We start from the raw sequence: 27425 nt of genomic DNA, 5'->3' as shown, positions 1-27425 counted from the left end.
ACTCAGTTGCTTTCATATCTCCACTTCTTGTCTACTTTTTGGAGTTCTAACTCAGAAAGATTAGCTTTTCCTATCTCTCTCTCTCTCTCTCTCTCTCTCTCTCTCTCTCTCTCTCTCTCTCTTTCTGTCTCTCTGTCGTTGTCTCTGTCTCTGTGTCTCTGTGTCTCTCTGTCTGTCTCTGTCTCTGTCTCTCTCTCTCTCTCTCACATATACGGGTGGGACTTATCATTGCTTCTTTGAAGTCTCCCACGTGTCATACAGCTGCCTTTATCTGCTTGTTGAGCTTCATTGCTGAACCTGCCTGGCTTCTTGACACCTGACACAAAAGGCAAGGCTGTCTTTCCTCTCATCCATCATCCCCCTCCTCCCAGAAGCTGCTCTGATCACAGCTTGCCAAGCTTGTTGATTTACTCTCAGTTTCTCATGGGCTCCCAGCCTTCTTTTAGAGTTCATTTAAAAATCCTTTGGAGACATCAATTGAAGTGTTTATTTATTCAAGAGAACACATGTCTACCTCTTCTCCAGAGATGGAGGAGAAGGTGGTGGTGTGGGCAGGTTTAAAATGCTGAATTAATGAGACTCTGAATACAATGGAGGGATTTTGGAAACACAGGTCTAAATTTGATCTCCCTGGTGTGGGAGCTTCCCTTGGGGTCTTCAGGTAAATGCACAAAAACCCTCTGCTCCCTCTAACATTGAGTCTTATGTGAATTTCTATCATTCTATGCTGTAGGAATTGCAGTGGAGGCAGGTGAGTTACTTACTGGTGTGAGTGGGCTGAGTATCTTGGTCCCAGGCATCCATTCCAACAAGACTAGAGGGTGCTGGATCTAAGGCAAGCATCTGAGAATATGAGGCTGTTTGTCTGGAATTCAACAGGCAGGTACAAGTGTAGAATCTTGACTGTAAGTGGCTCTAGTATGGGGGCAAAGAAGTGACGACTGGGAGAGGAGAAGGAAGGGCTGATGCAGTACATCTGGATCTTATGTACCCAGGGTCATTGAGTCCTTCCTAAGCTCTGCTTAGGGTCTATTCCCCAACGACTGAAATATCCTGCCTCTTGTTTTCTCTCATTGAGTAGTTTTTACATGCTAGATTTTGGAAGTGCACGAAGATAAATGAAGTTGAAAAATCAATTAAGGTCAAACTAAGTGAAAAGCAATTAAAATAAGACTTGCTGTTTTGTTGTCCAAAAGCACTGGGCACCTGGAAGCCTTCCTAGCACCTCTTCCTCCTTACATACAATTAATTATTGGCTTTCTCTGCAACTCCTGCTCCTGCTGTTTCTGCTCAGGAGGGTGATGAACAGAGCTTGATTTGGCCCATTTTAGCATTTGCATACCTCATTGACTTCCCTAAGGGTGCATACATTTAGTGTGTTGTTGATTGACTTGTGGTAGCTGATGTCCACAACAGGACTTGGGCCAAATCAGGTCCTTCAGTTTAGCAGACCAAATTACTTTCTCCCTTGTGGTCCCATAGACTTCTTATTCTACACTAATATTTTCAGTTAGCATATTATTGCAATTAGCTGTGTAAAATTCTACCTGGCTGTAACGGTTCTGTCTCTTCAAAGATGCAGATCATATCTTATTCAACTGTTCATCTGATGTAGTTCCAGGCACACTCACAGTGAAGAACAATAAGGAAGTACTGTAAGACTCTGGTATCATAAAAAAAAAAACAAAAACAAACAAAAAAAAAACAACCCTATGAACACAGTATGAGCCTTCAGTTCTTTGGGAAAGGTCATCTGCATCAACATGGATATTGCAAACCACACTGTTCTTAGTTACACAATCTTCCATTTGCTTGGCATCCCTGGCCTAGAGGACCAGCACATGTGGATTTCCATCCCCTTTTTCCTTTCCTATGTCACTGTCCTGCTTGGGAACAGCCTGCTCATCTTCATTATCCTCACAAGGCCTAGTCTCCATGGACCCATGTACCTCTTCCTTTGCATGCTGGCAGGAGCAGACATTGTCCTCTCCACATCCATAGTTCCCCAGGCCTTGGCCATCTTCTGGTTCCATGCTGGGGAGATTGCTCTGGATCGCTGCATCACTCAGCTCTTCTTCAGCCATTCTACCTACCTCTCTGAGTCAGGGATCTTGCTGGTGATGGCGTTTGACCGCTACATTGCCATTTGCTACCCCCTGAGGTACACCACTATTCTCACAAACTCTCTGATTGGGAAGATTGGAGTGACCATCTTTCTGAGAAGTTATGGTACAATTTTCCCCATAATATTCCTTCTGAAAAGATTGACTTTCTGCAAAAATAATATTATTCCACATACCTTTTGTGAACACATAGGCTTGGCAAAATATGCTTGTAACAATATCCGAGTAACCAGTTGGTATGGGTTGTTTGTCCTCTTGTCAACAGTGGCTTTAGATGTTGTGTTGATTTTTGTTTCCTATGTGCTGATCCTCCGTGCTATCTTCAGCATGCCCTCCCAGGATGCTCGCCACAAAGCTCTCAACACTTGTGGCTCCCATGTTTGTATCATTATCCTCTTCTATGGGCCTGGGATCTTCACAACTCTTACTCAGAGGTTTGGGCGCCACATCCCACCTCATATTCACATCCTGCTGGCTAATGTCTGCATTTTGGCCCCACCTATGTTGAATCCTATCATTTATGGCATCAAGACCAAGCAAATCCAGGAGCAGGTGGTTCATATCTTGTTTACAAAACATAAGTGAATTTGGGTCAAAAACTCAGAACTCAGATTTTGGAATCAACAGTTATCTATTGAGTGGTATTTGGAACTGGTGGATGGGACAGGTCACTTGACACATGGCTCAGTGAGTTCTGCATCTGGAGCAGCTTTACCAGGGAGGCTGTTTTATTAATAACCCGTGAGAACAGTGTCATGCTCTCACATATTGTACTGAGCAGAGTCCTGTGAAGATCTGGGGTAGATAGGGCTGTTCCCAGACATCTTGTCCCTGTGACACTAGCATGAATTTTGGAAGTAGACAAAGTGATTGAAAACACTCTGTTGTCTTGGAATTTGCTTCATGGAGTTTCTCAAGCTCTGAGACATTTATGATATCCCTGGACCACCACATAGATCATTTCATTCCTTCATGCTTTTCATTTTAGTTAAGTGACTTTCTGGGTCAGTGACTCTTGGTCTCTGCAGTTATTTCTTATTAAAACATTCAAGGACTATGCACATGTGTGTAGCTGGGACTGTAAGGTATGTGGTTCCCATTGTGCAGAACAACCTTGAGGAGCCTGAGTCTGCTGAGTTGTTTTGGGAGAAGGATGCTGTGCTGTGGTTCCTAAAGGGGTGGTGCCTGCTGGGAGAACAACAAAGGAAGTCAGGCTGTGTACTTCAGTGATGTTTTAGGGGACAATCAAATTCTTCACGTACCAAATTTGGGTTTTCAGGGGAACTGGGGACCTAGGCTCAGATATGCATCCTTTTTGTCACAAGCAATTTATATCCTGATCTCCCCTATCCCTATGTTTATTTGTTGACAAAAAATAACAGCCATATTTGGTATTATCGAAGATTTAATTTCGTATTTCTTTATGACTACCAAAATCTTTGGAGGCCTGTCTCTCATAACAATGGTTTATCATTTACACTTTACCTGTTCATGCTATCTCATGTATTTTAAAATGTCTCTGGATTGTTGATAACACTTAATACAATGTAAATGCTGTACAGTTTCTATACTGTATTGTTTAGGGAATAAATAATAAATAAATAATGACAAGAAAAAAAGTCTGCACATGTCTAGCATGAAAACATTTCCCTCCAAGCATTTCAGGGTCAGATAAAAACTTGGTGCAAGGAATCTCCCAGGAATCTACTAGGATGATCCCAGCTAAGACTCCTAGCAATAGCAGATTTGCATAGTCTGAACTGGCTACCTCCTGTGACCAGATTGGTACCTAGCCCAATCATTATCAGAGAGGCTTCATCCAGCAACTGATGGGAACAGATGCAGACCCACAGCCAAACCTTATGTGGAGTTCGAGGGATACTACAGATGAGGGGGGAAAGATTGTAAGAGCCAGAGGGATCAAGGACACCACAAGAAAACTCACAGAATCAACTGACCTGGGCTCACAGGGGCTCACAGAGACGAAACTGACAACCAGAGAGCTTGCATGGGACTGACCTAGGCACTCTGCATATATGTTACAGTTATGTAGCTTGGTTCTCTTGTGGAACTTCTAACAGTGGAAATAATGCCTGTCTCTGACTCTTTTACTGGCTTTTGGGACCCTACTCCCCATACTGGGTTACCTTGCCCAGCCTTAATATGTGTGGAGGTGCTTAGTTTTACTACAATTTGATATGCTATGTGTTGTTGATACTCATGGGAGACCTGTCCTTTTCTAAACAGAAATGGGGGAGGAGTGGACTGAGGGGTGGGAACAGAGGGGGGATGGGAGGTAGGGACTGGGAGGAGAGGAGGGAGGGGAAAGTGCTACTGGGATGTAAAATAAATAAATAAAAAGCATCTCCCCCCAAATACTTTCTATCTGTCATTTGTTGAATCCATTGACAGAGAATCTACAAATAAGGGGGGCTGACTGTGTACATAAATACATTCTAAAATAAATTTTTGTATATTGACTGGGTCTAACACATTTTAAAATATGCAAACATTGTGGAATGGCTGTTATGCTCTCTCTTCTTCACAGAGAACATTTAATACTACATGTGCTTGGAAATAAGTTGTAAATGAAATATCAGTGGTTTTTGATGTTTTCTCCCTTTTTATGACTGTTCGCCACCAGTCATAAATCTCTGGAAAAGCCACACAAAAGGGTTGTGCAGTCTGGAATGATGAAGTCTGAGAAGCAGAGGAAGGACTCTGTTTCCAAGTTCAGTGCACAGAGCAGCCCTCAGGTGCTAACCCAGCTGGAGCAGACCCCACCCAAATAACTGAGCTGACTCAGGTTAGACAGCTGGAAGGACAGATGCCTGTTGATGATAGTTACAGCCCAGCTGGTCACTACAGAGGTGTTAGGAATGTCACATGGAGCAAACGCCTTTTCACTTTCAAGTCCAAACTCTGTTTCTGGTCTTCAAACAAACAAGTGAACTTTATACTAACAGAGTAAAATGTACTGCTTCTGCAGAGGCCCTGAGTTCAGTTCTCAGCACCCACTTCATTCAGCTCACCACTGCATGTAATTCCAGTTCCAAGGCATCTGTTACTGCTGCCCTCTATAGGCATCTGCATACATCTGCACAAAAGTATCCTTATGTATACACAGACATGCATATATTTAAAAATTAATAAAAATAGACTGCAATAGTTATTAACTTATAAAACATGACAGAAAGCGAAAAAAGAAGAAATCACGAGAGTAAAAAGAAAATAAATAGCATGGTAGTCAATGTAAACACAAGTAGAAATATATATATATATACATATATATATGTATAATTATATATATAATTATTTGTGTATATTCCAAAGGAACATTTGCGACTTTGAGATTAGCAGTCAACTAACATTGTTTTATAAATCCTACCAACAGGAATAATGTCATAATCCCTGAGACAGAAAAATTAGCTGTAAAAAGATGAGAAAACCTATGGAAACACTAACCAATTGAAAGCCAATGTTACTATATTAATAAAAATAAAATTGGACTTTTGTTATATAGATTTTTTATATATGCTATATATAAAACTTTTATTTTATAGCAATCCCTAAACTACAACATTTCATCCTAAAGGGAGGCTATAAGATTCATGGAGTGAACAAAATTTATAATCTCAGGAAAGTCACAAGTCTCAGGAAGTACTCAAAACTATCAACATTCACAAGGTCCCTACCAAGGTTATGTAAATGGTAACCACTACTGGGGAAGAGAGACTCTCCATTCTGTTAAGCTGCCTACCAGTCAGTCAGGGAGCTCCAAGGATTCAGCTTTTGTGAGTCATAGCCCATACTGGGTTGGGTTTTTGTGTCCTCCATGCTCCCGGTGGTGACCCCATCCTACTCCCAACCTCATTAAACTTATCCATTTGCCAAGTTGGACTTGAGTAGAGACTTGGGTGGAATCATGTCTTTGGTCTGTTGCCAGTGACCTATTTGTGGTGAGTAGATGTCTCTTCTCATCTTCCCAGGAGAAGTCACAGAGCAACTTCAGAAGAAGGATCATGACTAGACTCATAATAATTATGGTCTATATTCTCCAGAGAAACATCAGTACTTGACAATCTTTTCACTAAATAGCAGAGTCTTAAAATCCCTTAATATTGACAGTACTGCTAGGGAGAGTCATCAAACCCAATATCATGGTGAAAACTTTGATATATCACCTCATGAAAATCAATGGTACAATCTACTTCCCTTAAAATTTCATTTCCTTACAGAGGAGTAAAATTCCATTGCGTACCCATTCTACATTTTCATATGCTTGTTGGTGAACATCTAGGGTGGCTCCACTTCCTTGTTATTATGAATAATACAGCAACAAGAAATATTCGTGGAGATGAATGGATCTGGAAAGTATTAAATGAGATGGCCCAGGCTCAGAATAATAAAATCCTCAGATTCTATACTTGTGAAGATCCTAACTTTTAATGTTTGCATGTGTGTAAACAAGAGGGTGTGAGAGTGGGTGTAGGCTATGAAACTCAATAGGGGACCATGGGAGGGTGTTGAGGGAAGAGCAGGACAAAAGGTCACCTGTGACATGAAAGTGGAGAGGATGGTACAGGGGGTGGGAAGAAAGGGAAAAGCATAAACAAATTTCGTTTAGAAAATACCAAGGCTTCTGGTTCATTTATTTATTTATTTATTTATTTATTTATTTATTGGATGGGTTTTCTGAGTGTGTAAACAAGTGAGTCTCTGTATCTCTATCTGTGTTTTTTTTTTTTTTTTTTCTTGGGCTCTTTCTCTTCTGTTTGTTTGTTTTGCCCTATTATGACGTGTTATTTTTGTTTTATCTTATTTTATTTTATTATTGCCCCTTAGAGTTCTGTTTGTGTTCTAAGGAGAGACAGGAAAGTGGTGGATTGTATGGGAGGGACTGTGGGGAGGAGCTGAGACGAGCAGAGGGAGAGGAAACCATAATTAGGTTATATTATGTAAGAAAAATCTATTTTCAATAAAAAGGAAAAATAAATGAGAAAAAAAATGCCATAATGAAATCTAGTACTTTGTATGCCAATAAAATAAATGAAAAGTATACAACTCAAACCATGAAAACAATAAGAAAACCAAGGATAATGGCCAGATGGTCATCAAGAGAAAATGGAAATGTGGCAGGGATATGACAGTCTTTTACTCACTTGTAAAGAAACATGAAATTTGAAGGAAAAATGAATGCATATCTCAGTTTCATTACAGGACATAGCAAAGTCTTTGACTATTGTTTTGTAGTTAGACAGACATTAACAGCCTTGGAGGCCATTAATGATGATGGACCTTCTTCAAAATCCACTTTGGATGCCATCTCCCATTTCTTTGGTGACACCAAAAAGAAAAAGATTGTAATTGTGTTTCCTTAAGATTTTAAAATGCTTTATGAAAAGGTGGAGGTTTCAGGGCTTGGCTGAGGCCCATTTAAGGGAATGTTACTTCCTCCTACTCAGAGGAGTTTCCACTTAGGGATCTTCTCCTGGCTCTGGGTAGAGACATGGATGGCTGAAAGATTAGACCATTACATACCATTGTCCCCTCAAGAATTAATCCAACTCCTCAGAAAGTCTGATTCTTCTAAAGACATGCTAAAGAGAAGGGCAGACTATTTACATCTTTAATGAAATAATGTGCTTATACTTCCCAGAAGCCTCTGTCTTGACTCAGGTGCTTTCATATCTCCACTTGTCTACTTTTTGGAGTTCTAACTCAGAAAGATTTGCTTTTCCTCTCTCTCTCTCTCTCTCTCTCTCTCTCTCTCTCTCTCTCTCTCTCTCTCTCATATACTGGTGGGCCTTCTCATTGCTTCTTTGAAGTCTCCCACGTGTCATACAGCTGCCTTTATCTGCTTGTTGAGCTTCATTGCTGAACCTGCCTGGCTTCTTGACACCTGACACAAAAGGCAAGGCTGTCTTTCCTCTCATCCATCATCCCCCTCCTCCCAGAAGCTGCTCTGATCACAGCTTGCCAAGCTTGTTGATTTACTCTCAGTTTCTCATGGGCTCCCAGCCTTCTTTTAGAGTTCATTTAAAAATCCTTTGGAGACATCAATTGAAGTGTTTATTTATTCAAGAGAACACATGTCTACCTCTTCTCCAGAGATGGAGGAGAAGGTGGTGGTGTGGGCAGGTTTAAAATGCTGAATTAATGAGACTCTGAATACAATGGAGGGATTTTGGAAACACAGGTCTAAATTTGATCTCCCTGGTGTGGGAGCTTCCCTTGGGGTCTTCAGGTAAATGCACAAAAACCCTCTGCTCCCTCTAACATTGAGTCTTATGTGAATTTCTATCATTCTTTGCTGTAGGAATTGCAGTGGAGGCAGGTGAGTTACTTACTGGTGTGAGTGGGCTGAGTATCTTGGTCCCAGGCATCCATTCCAACAAGACTAGAGGGTGCTGGATCTAAGGCAAGCATCTGAGAATATGAGGCTGTTTGTCTGGAATTCAACAGGCAGGTACAAGTGTAGAATCTTGACTGTAAGTGGCTCTAGTATGGGGGCAAAGAAGTGACGACTGGGAGAGGAGAAGGAAGGGCTGATGCAGTACATCTGGATCTTATGTACCCAGGGTCATTGAGTCCTTCCTAAGCTCTGCTTAGGGTCTATTCCCCAACGACTGAAATATCCTGCCTCTTGTTTTCTCTCATTGAGTAGTTTTTACATGCTAGATTTTGGAAGTGCACGAAGATAAATGAAGTTGAAAAATCAATTAAGGTCAAACTAAGTGAAAAGCAATTAAAATAAGACTTGCTGTTTTGTTGCCCAAAAGCACTGGGCACCTGGAAGCCTTCCTAGCACCTCTTCCTCCTTACATACAATTAATTATTGGCTTTCTCTGCAACTCCTGCTCCTGCTGTTTCTGCTCAGGGGGGTGATGAACAGAGCTGGATTTGGCCCATTTTAGCATTTGCATACCTCATTGACTTCCCTAAGGGTGCATACATTTTTACTCTTAGTGTGTTGTTGATTGACTTGTGGTAGCTGATGTCCACAACAGGACTTGGGCCAAATCAGGTTCTTCAGTTTAGCAGACCAAATTACTTTCTCCCTTGTGGTCCCATAGACTTCTTATTCTACACTAATATTTTCAGTTAGCATATTATTGCAATTAGCTGTGTAAAATTCTACCTGGCTGTAACGGTTCTGTCTCTTCAAAGATGCAGATCATATCTTATTCAACTGTTCATCTGATGTAGTTCCAGGCACACTCACAGTGAAGAACAATAAGGAAGTACTGTAAGACTCTGGTATCATAAAAAAATACCTATGAACACAGTATGAGATTTCAGTTCTCTGGGAAAGGTCATCTGCATCAACATGGATATTGCAAACCACACTGGTCTTAGTTACACAATCTTCCATTTGCTTGGCATCCCTGGCCTAGAGGACCAGCACATGTGGATTTCCATCCCCTTTTTCCTTTCCTATGTCACTGTCCTGTTTGGGAACAGCCTGCTCATCTTCATTATCCTCACAAGGCCTAGTCTCCATGGACCCATGTACCTCTTCCTCTGCATGCTGGCAGGAGCAGACATTGTCCTCTCAACATCCACAGTTCCCCAGGCCTTGGCCATCTTCTGGTTCCATGCTGGGGAGATCTCCCTGGATCGCTGCATCACTCAGCTTTTCTTCATCCATTCTACCTACGTCTCTGAGTCAGGGATCTTGCTAGTGATGGCGTTTGACCGCTACATTGCCATTTGCTACCCCCTGAGGTACACCACTATTCTCACAAACTCTCTGATTGGGAAGATTGGAGTGACCATCTTTCTGAGAAGTTATGGTACAATTTTCCCCATAATATTCCTTCTGAAAAGAGTAACATTCTGCAGAACCAATATTCTTCCACATACAGCTTGTGAGCACACTGGCTTGTCCAAGTATGCTTGTAATGGCCTTCAAGTAAATATCTGGTATGGATTTTTTGTTTTAATGTCAACTGTCACTTTAGATGTTGTGCTAATATTTATTTCTTATATGCTAATTCTCCATGCTATCTTCAGCCTCCCTTCCCAAGATGCTCGCCACAAAGCTCTGAATACTTGTGGGTCCCATGTCTGTGTCATCATACTCTTTTATGGGCCTGGGATCTTTTCAACCCTTACACATCAGTTTGGGCACCATATTTCAGCGGATGTCCATGTCCTGCTTGCCAATGTTTGCATTCTGGCTCCACCGATGTTAAATCCCATCATCTATGGTGTCAAGACCAAACAAATCCGAGACCAAGTGACTCATGTCTTGTTTCTGAAAGTAATATGACTTTCAGAAGAGAGACCAAACTGCTTTATTCTCAACATTCTAGTCACATATGAGGTGATCTCTAACAGCCCTGGTAGTTGAGGGGTGTTGAGCCCAACTATTTATCTCAATGATTCTCTTTGTGGATAAACTCCACTAGGGGAATTTTGATATGCTCTTCAAGGTCTCAGATCAGGAATGAGATCGGAATACTTGGAGTTTAAGATGTACTGATTTGTTACTATATATTCACTGCACATAGTGATGGGTTCTAAAGACACTTTTGTTCAAGTATTCATGTACTCTCTCTGTACTCACCTTATTACCTCATGCTCCCTCTTGTTGCCCTTCTCCTAGTCCTACACTCACCTATCCTTACTTCAACTTTCAGATCACATATGTAGTTACGTATGTTGCATGCATGTGACTTCCTGCACCTAAAATCTAGGGCTCACAAATGAGAGTAAAGGAGATGTTTGTCTTTCTGAATATGACTTATTTTGCCTAATATGATGATCTCCAGTTTTATCCAATTCTCTGCAAATGATATGACTTCATCTTTTTTATGGCTGAATGAACCAATGTGTGTGTATATATACACTATATTTTTAAATTGATTATTTGTGAATTTCACATCATGAACCCTGTTTTCACCTCCCAGTCTTCTCATGTCTGCTCTTCCTCCCCTGTGATCTCCCCGCTCCAAGGTGTGTGTGTAGGGAAGTCCACTTTGTGTTGTCCATGTATTCCCTGGAGCATGGTCAGATTCCTAGTGGCCAGCCCCCAGAAGAAGAGTGAGTCTTTCTCCACCTGCATCCATGCCAGAAGTCATCAACTGAGGAGAGCCATGTGGTGGCCAGAGCCTGCTCTCCCGTGTTCATGTCACTGCCTGTGACTATCACCATTCTGTGGGCTGATGAGGTGAGGGGCCAGCTTTCCTGTATACATGGCTTCAGGCAGCAGACCAGACCATGGGCATCTGCATGGGCTTCTGTGGACATCATCATGGCCTTTGGCAGTATCAGGACCACTGACCCACTCTTGGCTTTCAGCGGTTTCATGGGTTATGAGCCTCTACTGCATGGCCTCAGGTGGTTATACATGTCAGTCACATCAGCATGGTGCCCCGAGACCGCAAATCCCAAGAACATCACTAAGGAACCAGGCAACAGCACAGACTGCTTATGTCTACAGAGGTCTCAGGCCTGGTGCAGCAGCATGGTCTCCGTTACTAACTTGGTCTCTGGTGGCATTGAGGGCCACAGTGGTCCTTCAAGGAGGTCCAATCCAGAAAGTGAAACTTTCCTCATTTTGGGTCTCTCTTGTTGCCTAGAGCCAGGGGGTTCCTGTGGCCAGGTGGTAGGTTCGGGGGCTGAGTCTGAGTCTGCTTAAGCTCCAGGCTGTCATACACCATCCGGCCGACCCCACTGGGTAAGGACAACAAGTAGATTTCAGCCCTCCCTCTCACCTGTCAGTTCTATCAGATGTTCAGTTCTGCCTCTCTCCATAGCACACGCTGCTCCATTTTTTCTATCTTTCCCACATCTCCATCATGTATTTGTTCTTTGTAGTGGTGCCTACCACCCCTACTGCTGTCCAGGGCCAGGAGGCAGGGGAAGCCACACTGCATTTTCTTTATCCATCATCTGTTGATGGGCTCCTGGGCCAATTCCATTAACTTGGTGTTTTTTAGAGCTCTGTCTTCTGACCCTGACCTCCAATATTCATAACCTTTCTTTATTATTTTTGTGTTTCTTTGAATCACACTTGGGCTACATTTTCCTACCCTGTGTTTACTTTTTGCTAATGATCTTCACCTCTGTCTAATACACTGGTCAACCAAAAATTGAGTCTTATTTTTTGAATTCAATGATTGAATTTAAAAATTGTTAAATTTTAATTTATCTTTACAGAAAAAAATGTGCAGAAAGTAGGAAATTTGCATGTACTTCTCTTCTCCCTTCCTTCAGTTTTTCCTATTACTAACATCTTGCATTGATGTGATACATTTATTAGGATTGATGATGAATCCTGGCATATTATTGCTAATAAAATTCATAGTTTCCATTGTCAGGCTTTGTTGATAGCCTAGGTTGACAGTAATTTTATTTATATTATTCTAATCTCTATGAATTTGGTGATTAACTGGGTTCATATTAATATGAGATTAGCCAGATAACAGAAGAAAAGACTTTAGTGGATTTGATCGTGGTTAAAAGAAAATTGTAATGATGAATGTCTTCTGAGTCTAAATTGAAGAATATAAACGACAATATACGGTGAACTCACAGTAGCGGCAGTTACCTACATGAGTCCTGAACAAGATCAAACCAGTCAACACTCCAGCATGGATGGGGAGGCTCCCTTGAGGATCCTCCTCTAGCTCGGGAGCTAGTGACAGTTGATGCTAGATGCCTGCTGAATGAGGGTGAGCCATTTTTCTTTTAGGGTGTGGACACTGATATGTTGTCCATGGTCCCTAGCATGGGTGGCCCACAGCCATGAGGTAGTAATTGGATTAGAAGACTATGTACAAAGAAGAAGAGGACATGTTTGGGGTGGTCTAGGGGTGACTGGGAGGGGACAATTAAAGTAGATATAATAAAGATATGTTGTATACATATATGAAAATGTCAAAGATAAATAGAAGTATTCTTAAAAATTATAAATCACTAATCAGGAGGCCTTCCCCTTTCTGAACAGAATCAAATGAGGACGGGATGGGGAGCAGAGGAAGGTGGGAGGAGGGGAGGGGAGGAGAGGAAGAAGGGGAAATGGTGGTCAGGATGTAAAATAAATGAGTAAGTTTAACTAATAAAAAAAAACCCCACTAAACAGAGCTGGGCGTGGTGGCCCATGCCTGTGATCCCAACACTCGGGAGGCAGAGGCAGGCGTGTCTCTGTGAGTTGGAGGCCAGCCTGGTCTACAGAGTGAGCTCCAGGACAGGCTCCAAAGCTACACAGAGAAACCTTGTCTCGAAAAACTGAAACAATAAAACAAAACAAAACAAAACGAAAAAACCAAAACCAAAACAAACAAACAAACAAACAAAACCAAACCACTAAACGGAATATAAATCACACAGAGTGGCTGATAGTTTAGGAGGAAAATGAATATGATCTTAGTGAGGTTAATATAATATGTGTAACTGGCATATATGTGGGCAACCAATCATGACTAGACAGTAGGATGTCTGGAATTAGTGAATCTGGAAGTAGAAGAGTGATAAAATTATGGAAACGAGTACCTAGAATAGAGTGGAGAGAGGTGAGGAGGAAGCAGAATTGAGAGTATGGGCAGTGATGCATGGATAAAAGAAATGTGTTGTACACACATACAGAGAATTTTATTCAGCCTTAAAAACAAGGATATCCTGTCCTGTGCAACAGCATGCTTGAACCTGAAGGTATTACGATAAGTGAAATAAGCCAGATACAGAAAGAAAACGTAATGCGTGACAAATACACGTGGAATCTAAAGCAGCCAGTTTCACAGAAGCAGGGAGGAGAATGGTGGTTGTCCGGTAGAGGGAGGGGAAGTTGGGCAGATATTCAAAGGGCCCAACACTTCACTTATGGGAGATGGATATGATCTGGAAATCCACTGTTCAGGGATGTGGTGATAGTACACTTGAAACTTACTGAGATTGTAGACCTCCCCACAAAGCCAAACCCAAAGGAATTATGTGAGGCAATGAGCATTTTGACTAGCTTTATTATGGTGGTATTTTCAGTGTATATACAGCATACCTCAAATACACACGTTTTTAATTTGTCAATTATTCTTCAGTAAGTTTTAGGAAAAAAGAACAGAGAGTACTTTTTGTCTACTTGTACACTGAACTGTTTATACAAGAGTGCCAACATCTCGCATTTGTGAAGGAATCGAGCAGGTCTGTCACCAGCACCGAGGAGGAGAAAGATGATACCAGTCCCATACAAGCAGCAATTTCGGCAAGAAGTTAGTAAGAACTAATCTGGAAACAGCTTAGGAAGTAGTTTGCAGTAGAAATCACCTTAAGTGATTTCATCTCTTAAAAGTTTCAGTAAGTCTCACCAGTTTAAATAAATTGCACCAAAATATCCATAGATGAAAGACTTCACTAGATGGTATTTCTTTTCATATTTTCCTTATTGACTTCATTTCTCTGTGACATAACTTCCATGAAGGCATTTGTCTTCTCCATTCCTGTATTTGGAAGTGACTGGCATGGAGTAGATTTCCAGTGAGATTATTTTTATTTACTTCAAAAAGATTTCTAATATGTATTAAAATATGAAATTTTCGGTCAGTAATAAGATAAAGTTCATGGAAGTAAAAACATTTCTGCTACAGTTTCCTTCTTTGGAGCAGTACATATTTAACTCAAATAACTCAGAGTGCACAGAGGTATTAATATGCTGGGCTGGTGATGGTTCAGTGAGCACAAAGAATTTGATCCCACAGTGGAAGGAGAGACTCAGATTGTAAAAGTTATCCTCGGACCTACACACATGCTCCATGACTTACATGTGCACAGTTACACACACACAAATCACATACTGCCTCTCCACCAAATCAAAACCCAAAGGAACAGTGTGTCACACAGAAACAAAAAATTAAAATCCTATGTAAATCAATTCATCAGAGAATACTGTTAACAGAACAAACTAGAAGCTATGTAAATGTGTGAAATGGGAGACTAGAAAACAAAGAGGTACATGGGAAGGTACGTAAGGAGGAATGGGAATGGAGAAATGACATAATTATATTATAATCTCAAAAATTAAAACAATTGAGAAAAGGCATCATGGCATGCCAACAGTGAAGAATATTCTTCACTCATTATTTTTTCAAGAAGTATTTATAACTCTTCATGTGGTACTGTGCTACACTGGAGACAAGTACAGCTATAATAGAACCGTGGGGTGGAATTGTGCTGAATTTTGGTTTCCTGATACACCAGTAGGGTTTACCTATTCCTGTCACAAAACAACAAAAGTGAGATGATGGACATTCAATATCTTCCCTATGGTGACCATTTGACTCTATGTATCCAAGAGCATCATGCTCGGCACCTTAAAGATACACAACAAAATCTAATTAAAAAATAAGCATGATTCCCCAAAGCAGGGAAAAGCAAGAAGTTATGTGGTTGCACATTTATTATCACAGATAGTCAGGCATGCTGGGTAGACAGTATATAATGTGAATTCCCCAAAATTTCCCCCAAAGCTGGGAGGGATATCAATGGAAATGTTTTATTGATAATCACTAGATGCTGACATTAGATCAATAGTTCTATAGACACAACAATATCAACACACTTTAAATGGACTTGATTTTATTTGACAGTTTGTTATGATAATGTCTGTCAACATAGCACTAAGTCGATGTTGGTTGAGTGGGTGAAATAAACCAACCAACCAACAAACAAATAAATGTTTGAAAAAGGTAGGATTCCAATGCTTAAAGTGTTTCTTTGCCTTTTAGATGTCAGGATCTAAAAGAATCATGTGGAATGAAGTTTGGGGCCCTCCAGAAGGCTTCTAGCCATATTCCTGTCCTCTGACCTTATGCCTTTCCCACCAAATTATCTCATCCAACCTCATGGAAGCCCTCAAGAATGCTCTTCACTATGGGCTTCCAGTGTTCATGCTATAAAAGAGTTAATAGAGGCTTTATAGTTATATTCTTGCTGTAGAGGAGATCCTAGGGGAGAAGAAAGTCACCTGGATTAGCTCATGGTCCCTGGGGAAGCTCAGCGAAAGAATAATTTGTTTCGTGGTTCCTCCCACAGAGTGGCACACTGGCCATGGTAGAGTCTTCTGCCATGTGGACACTCTGGGATAAAGACAGAGCATGACTCCAGGTAGAGCCTGAAGGTTGTGACGGACAATCTGTGATGATGAGGACACATGTTGGTATTACTCACCAGAGCCTGGTGTATTTGTGGGCCCCCACCCCTGCCATGGATGTGAACTATGAGAGTCTGAGTGAGTGTGATGGTGAAGGAGATGGGGAACAAAGTGATGGACTGCCTTACTCATCTGGGCATCCAGTAGAGTCTGTGTTTGGAATTTTCTATCTGAGAACAGTCAGAGGACAGTCCAGCTGTTCCTACAGAAGTTTTTGGACTTAGTGGAAACATGTTTGGAATGAGAAATGAGGCACCTTCTTCTTGACCTCTAAACTCATCATCCATTTTGTGACTGGAGAATTCCATTCCCGTCTGAAGTCTGGATACATAGTAACATACCCAAGGTTATCCTAGAGCAACAGGCTTGGAGATTTGTCCTCTGAGGGCCCAGAACTGTAGTTTAGATTTTCAATATGAATTAATAAATTCTACTCTACAAAAAGCCTCCCCAAATAAGTAAGATTAACTACATTTTAAAAACATTTAAAATTATTGCTTGGTCATTTCATACACTTAAACAATGAATTTGTCTCATCCCCACCCCATTTTTCTCTCTCATCTCCCTCCTTCTCCCACTGAGACCCTTCTTTGTGAACCTTTCTCTGCTTTCAGGCCTTCATTTTGTGTGTGACCCATGGAGTTTAATTAGTTTCTTGCCTGAGTGTGGGCGGAGAGTTATTTATTGCATTCTTATGCAGTGCTAGGGGGAAGAGGCTGTCTTTAGTCTATGATCCTCATGTCCCTTGTGACTACATCTTGGATTTCACACTCATGGTTCTTTTAATAAACAAATAGGGTGATTTAATAAAAAATGAGGTAGATAATATGTAAACAATCAAATGGCTGTGTTCAATATAATTTTGCTTTTTAAGAGCAGAAGGTGGGTAGGACTTGGCCCAAGCCTGCAGTTTGATGACCCCTGGGAAAAAAACCTCCCAGTCAGCATTTACAGTTTTGTTTTTGTGTTTTTTAGAGGAGCTCTGGCTCTGTCGTCTAAGCTGGATTTGAACTCTCAACCCTCCCAGCACTTTATTTCGCATCTCTGTCTCAAACTTGTGCGGTTCAAAGTGGAACTGAAGAAGCAGGCGTTTTGCCCCATGATTTACCTGCTTCGAGAGCTCTCTTTTCTGGTAAACGTAGGTAGAGGCTGGAGGCAGAGGTAAAAAGGGAGTACTCTCTCCGACTCACAGCTCCCAGAGGATGCTCCCTGATGAGAGGAAAGCCAGAATGCTGAATGAGGATGGACTGACATGACTCATGTAAGTCATCACACAGGTAATTTATGATGTGTGCGAGAGTGAGCTTCACGTAGTTAATGATGGTCTGGCAGTTCCTCCATGTCTGCGAAAGCTTAGGTACACCTGTGTAGTGTCACAGTGAAGGGCTATTGATGTGAATTGTGAAAATGTGTGTCAGTGTATACATCTTGATCAGAACTTGTGTGAGTGAACACATATGATGGTGACTATAAAAATGAATGTGGTGAAAATGTATGTGTGTGTGTGTGTGTGTGTGTGTGTGTGTGTGTGTGTGTGTGTGTGTACGTCTGTGTATGCAGCTGGCAGAGATGAAACTGAACACAGATGACTCTGATGCTTGCATTACTTTTTCCTATACCAACTGTCAGATGTATCTCTGAAGTTGTAGCATAGCTAGAGTTGTTGGAGAATGGGCTGCAAGCCCTCAAAATATGGTTTGGATAATCAACATAAGGGAATGAAGGATTGAAATATTTTTATTGCATGGTATTTATTAATTTGGTGTACGTATGTGTGTAGTTATGCACATTCCATGGCATGCATGTAGAGGTCAGAGGATAGCTTGTTGGAGTCAGTTCTCTCCTTCCACTGTGTGGATTCTAGGGATTGAAATCATGTCTTCAGGCTTGGCGGCAGGTATCTTTATGCACTGAGTCAGCTTGCTGGCCCAAAGAAGGCTTTTAAATGTAAAGGAAGCTTGATGCTACCTAAACATGGATTCAAATATTAACCTCGCTACTAACAGATTGTTTGAATAAATTATCTGTTTAACTTTCAGTTTCTTGTACAAATTTGTGATAGTTTCAATTTCATAGGTTTGGTGTGAGGTTTAGAAATAAGAAACATATTTAATATTTAGGTATTTAATGATTACTATTATAAAATTAAGAAGCATAACTGATAGAGATTGGAGACTCCAGATAGACACATGAAAGGTGACATGAGTTTTGGCAATTGTGATGCAGCAGATGAGTCTAGAGAATGCCATTCAGTGCAGTGTCTGGGTTGCAGGGGGACGGCAATGGGTGAGTGTGAGGAGGGAGGTCGGAGGGCAGGAGAGGACAAACCTTGCTTTTGTGAAATGGAAGGGGGATGAGACATTTGATGTGCTATATGTGCACAGCTGGATCAGTCACCAGAGAGGGAGGGGTTGACCTCTCTGGAGTGATGGATTAATGTGGAGGGGTAAAGAGAGGGTTGGGGTCCAGCCCACAGATGGGGTCAGCCTCGCAGAGGAGGAAGAGGGAAAAGATGACTGTGTGCAAATCAACTTGTAGGTGCCAAGTGAGGGTGGAGGAGGTGAGGGACTCTAACGGCAGCTTCCTCTGTGAACTAGGAGTCGGAATGTTCTAATTGCCTGATAAATTGAGGCGAGATGGGTTAGGACAGATAGGAACTGATTCAAGTCTGTTCTGGGGATCCAGATTTCAGCCTCCCATTTGGACAACCTGGTGGCCTTTGCTCTGTTTGTTCTCCTCTCAGTAAAATGGGAAGGCCACCACAGTTACCTTGGAGTGTGGTGACCGAGACCTGAAGACCTGGGCACAGTCAGCCCTAACTGATCTTTGTTCATTGCATCCATCTCTTCTCTATGCATCTTACACAACACTGCAAGAGAGAGCTGCTTAAAATGCATTTTTTCTTTTTTCTTTCTTTTCTTTTCAAGACAGGGTTTCTCTGTGTAACAACCCTGTATCACTGCCTGGGGTGGGGGGCAGCCCCCAAGCAGCACAGGGCTCAAAGGGAAATCCACAGAGTCGGCACATACTAGACTTTTTGTCTGAGGGGGTGAGGGAAAAAGACACTCACACACTCTTTTGATGGTTTCCTTCTGACTTTTTCTTTATTCTTCTTTTGCATTCTCTATTCTTTATTTTCCTTCTCTCATTCTCAATGTTTTCCTTCTTACTCTATTTTTATTCTTTTTCCCTTCTAGTTTCCCTTCTAGTTCTTTCTAGCTCTCTCATTCCTGATGTTTTCCTTTTAACTCATTTTAACTCTGTCATTCTCAATGTTTTCCTTCTGATTCTCATTCTTGATGTTTTCCTTCTAGCCCGTTTTAACTCTAATTCTTCTCCTTACAGCTTATATACCCCCAAAAAATCTTTCAGGCAATATAGGAATTACAATGTGGTTACATTATGTTTTTCAAATGAATGATTACAATGAACACAAAAAAACTAGCATGTTTCCCATATCCCTTACATGATTAAACGTTTTATTTAATACAGATGAAAAACAAGTTATTCCAAGAACCTACATACATTCATACCCAAGTAGCTTGTTATAGATTAACTGTGTGGGCAAGCAAGATATTCTTCTCAGTTAGGTCTTTTACTGGCAGGTTGCATTTTGCAGTTACAAAAGAAAGGGTCAATTAATTTATTACTTATCTTGAAAGGTAACCTTATAAGGAATCTTAAAGGAATCACAAACCTAAACTTTTATATATGAAAAAGAATCAGTTAGCTCTACTTTAAATCTTTAGGGTGCATACCTCCCCATAAATAGTTTTTTTTTAATATCAGGAGATTGAAGGCAGAAATGGGCATAAGGAATTAATCATTGCCTTTAGTCACCAACCAATCCTAGCAAGAAAATGACTAATGTCAGCAAGTAATAATGAGACTGCTATGTTCTTGTTCCCTGACCTTAAAGAGTTCCACATTCAACTATGTGACTTTCTAAAACTTTAGATTATCTTCTTGGGTTTTTCACCTCAAAGCTCTTTAATGAAAACATCTTAGTCTAACTTTAAGTTATTTTCAAAGCATTGTTTCAGCTATCATGTGCTCCGAAACCTATGAACACACCTCCCTTCCTACTGGCTCCTATCTCCCTCCTTACCATTATTTTCTACCATGTAATTTTCTCTCGCCCCCAAGTCCTTTGAGATGTCTTTAATGTTGCTCATGCTCTTCTGTTATCACACTTCTTTACTTGGCAAGTTCTTACTTACTCTTCCAGCTTAAGGTCATGAAACATTTCTAGAAAGCTTTTTCTGAACTCTTTCCAAAGCTTCCCAGGTTAGGCTTTTCCTTATATGGTGCTTGGATTATGTAAGTAGACATTGTACTTGATTTTCTGCCTCTTCCTCAAACTGGTCCTCAAGCACCCATCCCCTGAGCAAAGCCAATGCTCAGCTGGCCAGCTGACTTGATAGGCAACTCAGTTGCTACTTTTCTTTTGAGAAGTCATATTCCATGGGAATTGTAGTTTGCTCTTCATGGCTTGTAACTCTTTAGAACAACCCATGTCTAAGACCTGTGGCCTTTTAGACTCTGGTGGTTTGTCTTAAAGATGATCTACCCCATCTTTCCCCCAAATTCAAGTGATTAAAGAGAAACCTAGGGCGGGGCAGCAACTTAGTGTGGTCTATATGGTAGATAGACTGTCAAGGATTTATCCACATCTCCTCACCAAGAGATCTGTCACGGGGTTACCACAATTCCTGATCAGAATGCTTTTTGCTGTTCTATCCAGTGAAAAATGACCTGTTTTGTCCTCCTCAACCCCATTCAGGTTTTTGGGAAGAGGGAGCTGACTGTCATATCCTATACTTCAATATACAGATGACCTGGCCTGGGCATGGCAACTTTTAACTACACAGGAACCAGTCATTCACTCTTTATTCTGCTGGGCATCCCTGGCCTGGAAGACCAACATGCATGGATCTCTCTCCCCTTCTTCATTTCCTACCTGGTTGCACTCTTTGGAAACAGCATTCTCATCCTTGTCATCATCACCGAACGCAGCCTCCATGAACCCATGTACCTCTTTCTCTGCATGCTGGCTGTGGCTGACCTCATCCTGTCTACTACCACTGTACCCAAGGCTCTGGCCATATTCTGGTTTCATGCTGGAGCGATTTCCCTTGATGGATGCGTCACTCAAATCTTCTTCATCCATGCCACCTTCATTGCCGAATCGGGGATTCTGTTGTCCATGGCGTTTGACCGCTATGTGGCCATCTGTGACCCACTGCACTACAGCACAGTGCTCAGTCACATGGCGATCGTTAGGATCGGCTTGGCTGTGGTCCTGAGAAGCTTCTGTGTGATACTCCCAGATGTGTTCCTGGTGAAACGGCTGCCTTTCTGCCGCAGCAACGTGCTGCCGCACACCTACTGTGAGCACATGGCTGTTGCTAAATTTGCCTGCGCTGATATTCGTGTCAATGTTTGGTATGGCTTGTCTGTCCTCCTCTCCACTGTAGTGCTTGATGCCTTGCTCATCTTGGTCTCCTACAGTCTCATTCTTTACGCAGTCTTCCGCCTTCCCTCCAGAGGAGCCCGGCAAAAGGCTCTGGGCACATGTGGGTCCCACCTTGGTGTCATTTCCATGTTTTACCTGCCTGGCATTTTTACCATAATTACCCAGAGGTTTGGGCACCGCGTTCCTCTTCATACCCACATTCTACTGGCCAATGTCTGCATGTTGGCCCCTCCCATGCTGAATCCCATCATCTATGGGATCAAAACCAGGCAGATTCGTGAGCGTGTGCTTAGTACTTTGGCTTCACAGTGGAAACTCTGCTAAGTTGGATGAATTAAGTGGCATATTTACCACACAGAGCTTTACATTGTTTATCTACTTTACAACGACTGAAGAATGAATCAAGACTTCCATGGAGAGTGTACAAAGTGACTTGCCCTGACTTTCAAAGTCACTTTGCCATGTGATCCAAGAAGGATAGTGTTTAGGAAGCATGGACTTTTGGATCAGGATTGAATTCTGACTTTGTGGATGATGATGGTGGTGGTGGTGGTGGTGGTGGTGGTGCTGCTGCTGCTAGTGATCTGTTGGGCCTTGGGCAAATTACTTATTTTCATAGAAGCTCTTCTTAGGATATGTTTGGGACATCTTTAAAAGAGGGATGCCCACACTAAAGTAACTAAAAGAACAAGAAAATTTTACTTACAATGAATTTTACTAGTGCATCCGAATGAAAACATTCATATTGAATCTAGACTAATGTAATTGTGTACATATATTTAATTTCACTAAAAATGCATTTAAGTTGGAAATTTGATGTAGTATGTAGTTTGATGCAATAGAAAGCCATTCCGTGGGGTTTGTATGTGCACATGCACTTATCTTAGTTGGGAAGATGACTCTATGAATATCTTGCATAGAAGAAAGCATCAGGTTTATTATTAATTTTTTGCAAAGTGATAGATACATTCCTCTTATTTATTAATCATTGCTTTGATATTAGAAGTCTTTGTAGACTAACTTAAGACCTGAATTAAAACATTACAGCTTAATGAAAGTTTATTATAAAAGCATCACATTTTAGTTTGAATCAAATGTGCAGTCTCGTCATAGTCTTCATATTTTTTATTGTTCTCTAATTGTATCTTTATCATTAGACTGTGGCATGACTGACCTATAAACAGGATTTTTGTTACATATAATGCAGAATAAATTGTAAGTATATTTTAAAATTTCTTCCTTTTTTCTTTAGTATGCTTGAAATTTTTATACATTACTTTTTTTCTACCCTCACTTTAAAATTATTTCTTTGAGAGTTTCATACAATTTTGATCATATTTACCCCTTCTCCTCACACCTTCCAAATCCACACCCCTTTTCCTATCCTATTCTGTGTCCTCCTCCTCCTCCTTCAAAACCCACCAAGTGCTGTTTATGTTACAGCTTAATAAATGTTTATTGTAAAAGCATCACTTGGAGATGCCCATAAACTCTTGGAGATATGACTTTCACTGTGGGTGGTCTACCCACCAGAGCCCACACCCTTAAAGAAAACTGGCTGTCCTCCTGGCAGCTACCAACTGCCAAAAGCTCCTCAGGTAGGGTTGGGACTTTGTGCCTACCTCTCTCCGTGCTGGATTTTGTCTGGCTGGAGCCAGCCCAGATATAATGTTTCTTTAATATTTTTGTGTCTGTTCATTTGAAAGGTGGTGTCAGAATGAAAGATGTTCAGGAAAATCAACAGACTTTCTTTGACTTTAGGCGACAATATTAATCAGAATTGGAGCTAGTGCTTGGAGATCTTTCATTTCTCAAGGTAACTTTTATGTGGCAGGTAGTGAGTGAGATAATCTGGTATGGCACGGTGTTCAGATAATGAGGAACTGAAAGTTATGTCACTGTAATAGTTCCCTCCCACCAGCATGAAAATCAAAAGATACAAACTATATTTGTAGTGTCAACCCCAAGACAGAAAACGAAGAAGAAAGATCAATTTTATAGTTAATGCTTCAGTTTTTTTCATGTTTTTCCATGAACAGGACACACTCTATTCCTCCTTCAGCCTACCAACTGAGCCTTTAGTTGACTTTGCTAATGTATCTTCAGCTCCATGATGATGTCCTCATCCTGAAGACTCATACTTGGGTCTGTTCTGCTCTTTGAATTTTCCCTTCCTAGGATCTCCTTTCTGTCTAGTATTAAGATAGGCTGTCACTTCTCTTTAGAAGCATCTCTTGCCAATGAACTCCTTTTAACTTATTGACATCTTTGTACAATATCTGAATTTTCATGGGATACATAGACAATTTGCTGAGGACAGTTAGACTCTGTTTCAGAACAAGAACATAGGAGTTTGGCCTGGCTTATCTTAAATGCACTCAGTTGGGCAAAATCATCTAACTCAAAGCCCATTTTATAATAAATGTTGATTATCTCAGAAAAGTCTTTGGATACTTAAAGTAAAAATCACAATGGTTGTATGGGTGTGTTTTTGCACACTGTAAAATAAAAGTAATTGTGAAAGGAAACCATTATAACCAAGGAACCATTTATATACTCCTAGGAGTCTTTACCCCAAATAGTGTTAGAATATGTACACATCTGCTGTGGGATGGTCTGTATGTCAAATGCTCTGATTGGTCAATAAATAAAACACTGATTGGCCAGTGGCCAGGCAGGAAGTATAGGCGGGACTAACAGAGAGGAGAATTGAGAGAACAGGAAGGCTGAAGGAGACACTGCCAGCTGCCGCCATGACAAGCAGCATGTGAAGACGCCGGTAAGCCACGAGCCACTTGGCAAGGTATAGATTTATAGAAATGGATTAATTTAAGCTATAAGAACAGTTAGCAAGAAGCCTGCCACAGCCATACAGTTTGTAAGCAATATAAGTCTCTGTGTTTACTTGGTTGGGTCTGAGCGGCTGTGGGACTGGCAGGTGACAGAGATTCGTCCTGATTGTGGGCAAGGCAGGAAAACACTAGCTATACACATCTTCATAAAGATATAAAAATTCAAATTCATTGCATACAGAATATATGTGGAAGCAAGATGTCAGGCAAGGTTATTTCAGTGGGAAGAAATTGTATAAGATTTCACAGAAATTCTGGCTGATAATGTTCACTCTGATCTTTGAGGTAATATAGTAGCCATTTTTATGTTTTATATTTTTATAAGTATATTTATAAAGAAGATGTTTATTATTAAAGCCCCAAGTTGGAAATTACTTCTGGATCATCAATAATAGAATAAATAAACTGTTGTGTACCCAAACAATGAGCTATGAATAGCAATGAAAATGAATGGTGTAGCTGAAGTTTTCCTGGTCCTGCCTGGCCCATGGTCAGGACAAATCTCTCTCACCCATCAGTCCCACAGCCAAGTAAACACAGAGAGATTTATATTACTTATAAACTGTATGGCCGTGGCAGGCTTCTTGCTATCTAGTTCTTATATCTTAAATTAACCCATTTCTATTAATCTATAAGTTGCCACGTGGCTTGTGGCTTACTGGTATCTTAACATCTGCTTTTCATGGTGGTGGCTGGCAGCATCTCCTGTCGCAGCCTTCCACTTCCCAGAACTCTCCTCTCTCTTTGTCCTACCTATACTTCCTGCCTGGCTACTGGCCAATCAGCACTTTATTTATTAACCAAGCAGAGCAACACATTTACAGCATACCGAACATCTTACAGCAGAATGGACTGCACTGGTAATAAAAGGGATGAATCTTAGGTGTGGGTGAGCCAGCTCCAAAGTTGTGAGCATGGGAGAGCTCTCTGCATTTCTCATCTGTTTTGTGGCAACATGAGTAGGGGACATGCCCTCCCCCAACCCAGCAATGCCTGGGGCAGGTGGGAGAGCTGGCCCTGTGGTCATAAGAGCAGGAGAGCTCTCCCTGACCCCACCAGCTACAACACTTGGGAGAATAGGCCCTGTACCTTGCCAGGACAGCACAATAGAGTCAACCCTGTTAGCGCAGGAGTGGGTGAGCCAGTCCCAGAAGTTGTGAGCATGGGAGAGATGTCATCATTATCCATATGTCTTGTGGTGGCATGGGCAGGGGAGAGTTGCCCTCCCTACTCCCTGTGCATCAGTATCTGGGTGGGAGAGCTGGCCCTGTGGTCATAAGAGTGGGAGAACCAACCCTGTTAGTACAGGTGTGGGTGAGCCAGCCCTGAAGTTGTAAGCATGGTAGAGCTGTCCCCATTTCACATCTGGTGGACCAACCCTACAGCTACCCAAGCCCAGACCCAAGGTTATGACTTGGCCCACCCCATAATCCACCCCATCTATGATCTGCTGGAGCATGTGAAGGGACCTGACCTGCAGACCCAAAACTTCAGGATCTCCACAACACAGGGCAACAACAAGATATCCAGGAGGAACCCTAGTGAGGGCCCAGCATTAATAGTGTAGTAGAAACCAGAGGCCTGGAACCAGACCAATGACTCTTTACAGTGAACACTTGCAAGTAAAGATGTATGGACAAAGGGGTTTATGGTGTGACTCACTGTGCCACACTGCAGTTTCCATTTTGTTTCCCTCTTTTCATTTTATTTTCTCTTAAATTTTGTTTTATTTGGGGTGTGTGCAGGGGTGGAGGGTGGATGCAAAGGGACGAGATAATGAATTGGATCAAGATACATGATGTAAAAGACACATAGAATAAAAAAAGAGATGACTCTTACCAATATGATATTGAACATTATGAAGCAAAATTAAGCTGGATATTGGAGAAAGGAGGAAAAGGTTTTACATAAAGCAGTCAAAGATTACAATAAATCTATGATGTTTAGATACACACCCACATATGTATATATATATGAAGTTAGCATTTACCTTATGCGTTATGAATTGAAGGGAACCCATTTAGAGCTGCTGAGATGCTGTCAATTGTTTCTAGATGTAGATTCTATCAGTAGGACATATTCAGTTTGTTACCAAAATAATCTTCAGTTGCACATGATGTGCACATGCATTTATGTCGTCAATAGGCTTTGTTTACAAATCCCGACCATACGCTAGACTCCCAAGAAAACCTGTATGCCACTATTTGGACTCCTCCTTGGAGCTCCTTCTTGAGTTCCCAGAGAAGCCCGAGAACTTTCAGGGTATAGAAGTAGGGGTATGGGGAAGGACCAACACACCTTATAAACACATAAGACATGCCTTTTTGATAAGCCTATTATATTGGTTTCTTCTAGAGAGACTGCAAAACATGTGTTGTACAGGTCAAGTATGGCAGTCTTCCATCTTCAGTCAAGGGGAAAATTTTAGCTATGCTCAGTATTAATTCCAACAATTATTTCCTGAGAACTTGCTCTGTCATAGGCACAAGGGGTGCAATGCTCAGGCTCTAGTAGCCACACCATTCTCAGGCAGCCTTGCCCCAGGACATAGTATCCATTCTCAACAAAGGGCCCAACTGGCTGTACTCATGGCTGCTGTTCCTTATTAGTCTGGCCCTACAGACTGAAAGGCCTGGATAGGTCTGTGGGGTCTTCAACTCCAGGGCCTGGCCCAGAGTAGCTACTGAACATTCCCTCCCACTGAAAGAATCCCAAGGCAGAATCCGAAGTCCAAGAGAGGATTTGGCCTCATTCTGGGTGTCAGAGAAAGTGCCTTACATCAAGACAACTCCAAACATCTAAAATGCTCTGAATGGACTCCA

General features: G+C 41.4%; 3 protein-coding genes across 3 annotated transcripts; all 3 read left to right on the top strand.

Moving 5' to 3' along the window:
* The first annotated feature begins 1763 nt into the window (after nucleotides 1-1763).
* LOC128095434 (olfactory receptor 52B4-like) lies at nucleotides 1764-2708 on the top strand. Its single transcript, XM_052714367.1, has one exon. The coding sequence runs from the start codon at nucleotides 1764-1766 to the stop codon at nucleotides 2706-2708; it is 945 nt and encodes a 314-aa protein (XP_052570327.1).
* A 6745-nt stretch (nucleotides 2709-9453) lies between these two features.
* LOC128123911 (olfactory receptor 52B4-like) lies at nucleotides 9454-11948 on the top strand. Its single transcript, XM_052760186.1, has 2 exons — nucleotides 9454-10365; nucleotides 11853-11948. The coding sequence occupies exons 1-2, from the start codon at nucleotides 9454-9456 to the stop codon at nucleotides 11946-11948; spliced, it is 1008 nt and encodes a 335-aa protein (XP_052616146.1).
* Nucleotides 11949-21124: 9176 nt separating this feature from the next.
* Nucleotides 21125-22075, top strand: LOC128095118 (olfactory receptor 52B4-like). Its single transcript, XM_052713834.1, has one exon. The coding sequence runs from the start codon at nucleotides 21125-21127 to the stop codon at nucleotides 22073-22075; it is 951 nt and encodes a 316-aa protein (XP_052569794.1).
* The last annotated feature ends 5350 nt before the right edge of the window (nucleotides 22076-27425 follow it).

This window comes from Peromyscus californicus, unplaced genomic scaffold (assembly GCF_007827085.1).
Source record: "Peromyscus californicus insignis strain IS unplaced genomic scaffold, ASM782708v3 Scaffold_4__1_contigs__length_199733344, whole genome shotgun sequence".
NCBI lineage: Eukaryota > Metazoa > Chordata > Mammalia > Rodentia > Cricetidae > Peromyscus > Peromyscus californicus.
The sequence above is the reverse complement of the archived record's forward strand: the minus strand, read 5'-3'. Positions and strand labels throughout refer to the sequence as shown.

What these genes read in the sequence shown, in the direction of transcription:
- LOC128095434 (XM_052714367.1), top strand. Translation starts at nt 1,764, where the DNA reads ATGGATATTGCAAACCACACTGTTCTTAGTTACACAATCTTCCATTTG.
- LOC128123911 (XM_052760186.1), top strand. Translation starts at nt 9,454, where the DNA reads ATGGATATTGCAAACCACACTGGTCTTAGTTACACAATCTTCCATTTG. An exon ending in CCAAACAAATCCGAGACCAA is followed by an intron (nt 10,366 to 11,852) that starts GTGACTCATGTC and finishes CTCACCTGTCAG; the next exon opens with TTCTATCAGATGTTCAGTTC.
- LOC128095118 (XM_052713834.1), top strand. Translation starts at nt 21,125, where the DNA reads ATGGCAACTTTTAACTACACAGGAACCAGTCATTCACTCTTTATTCTG.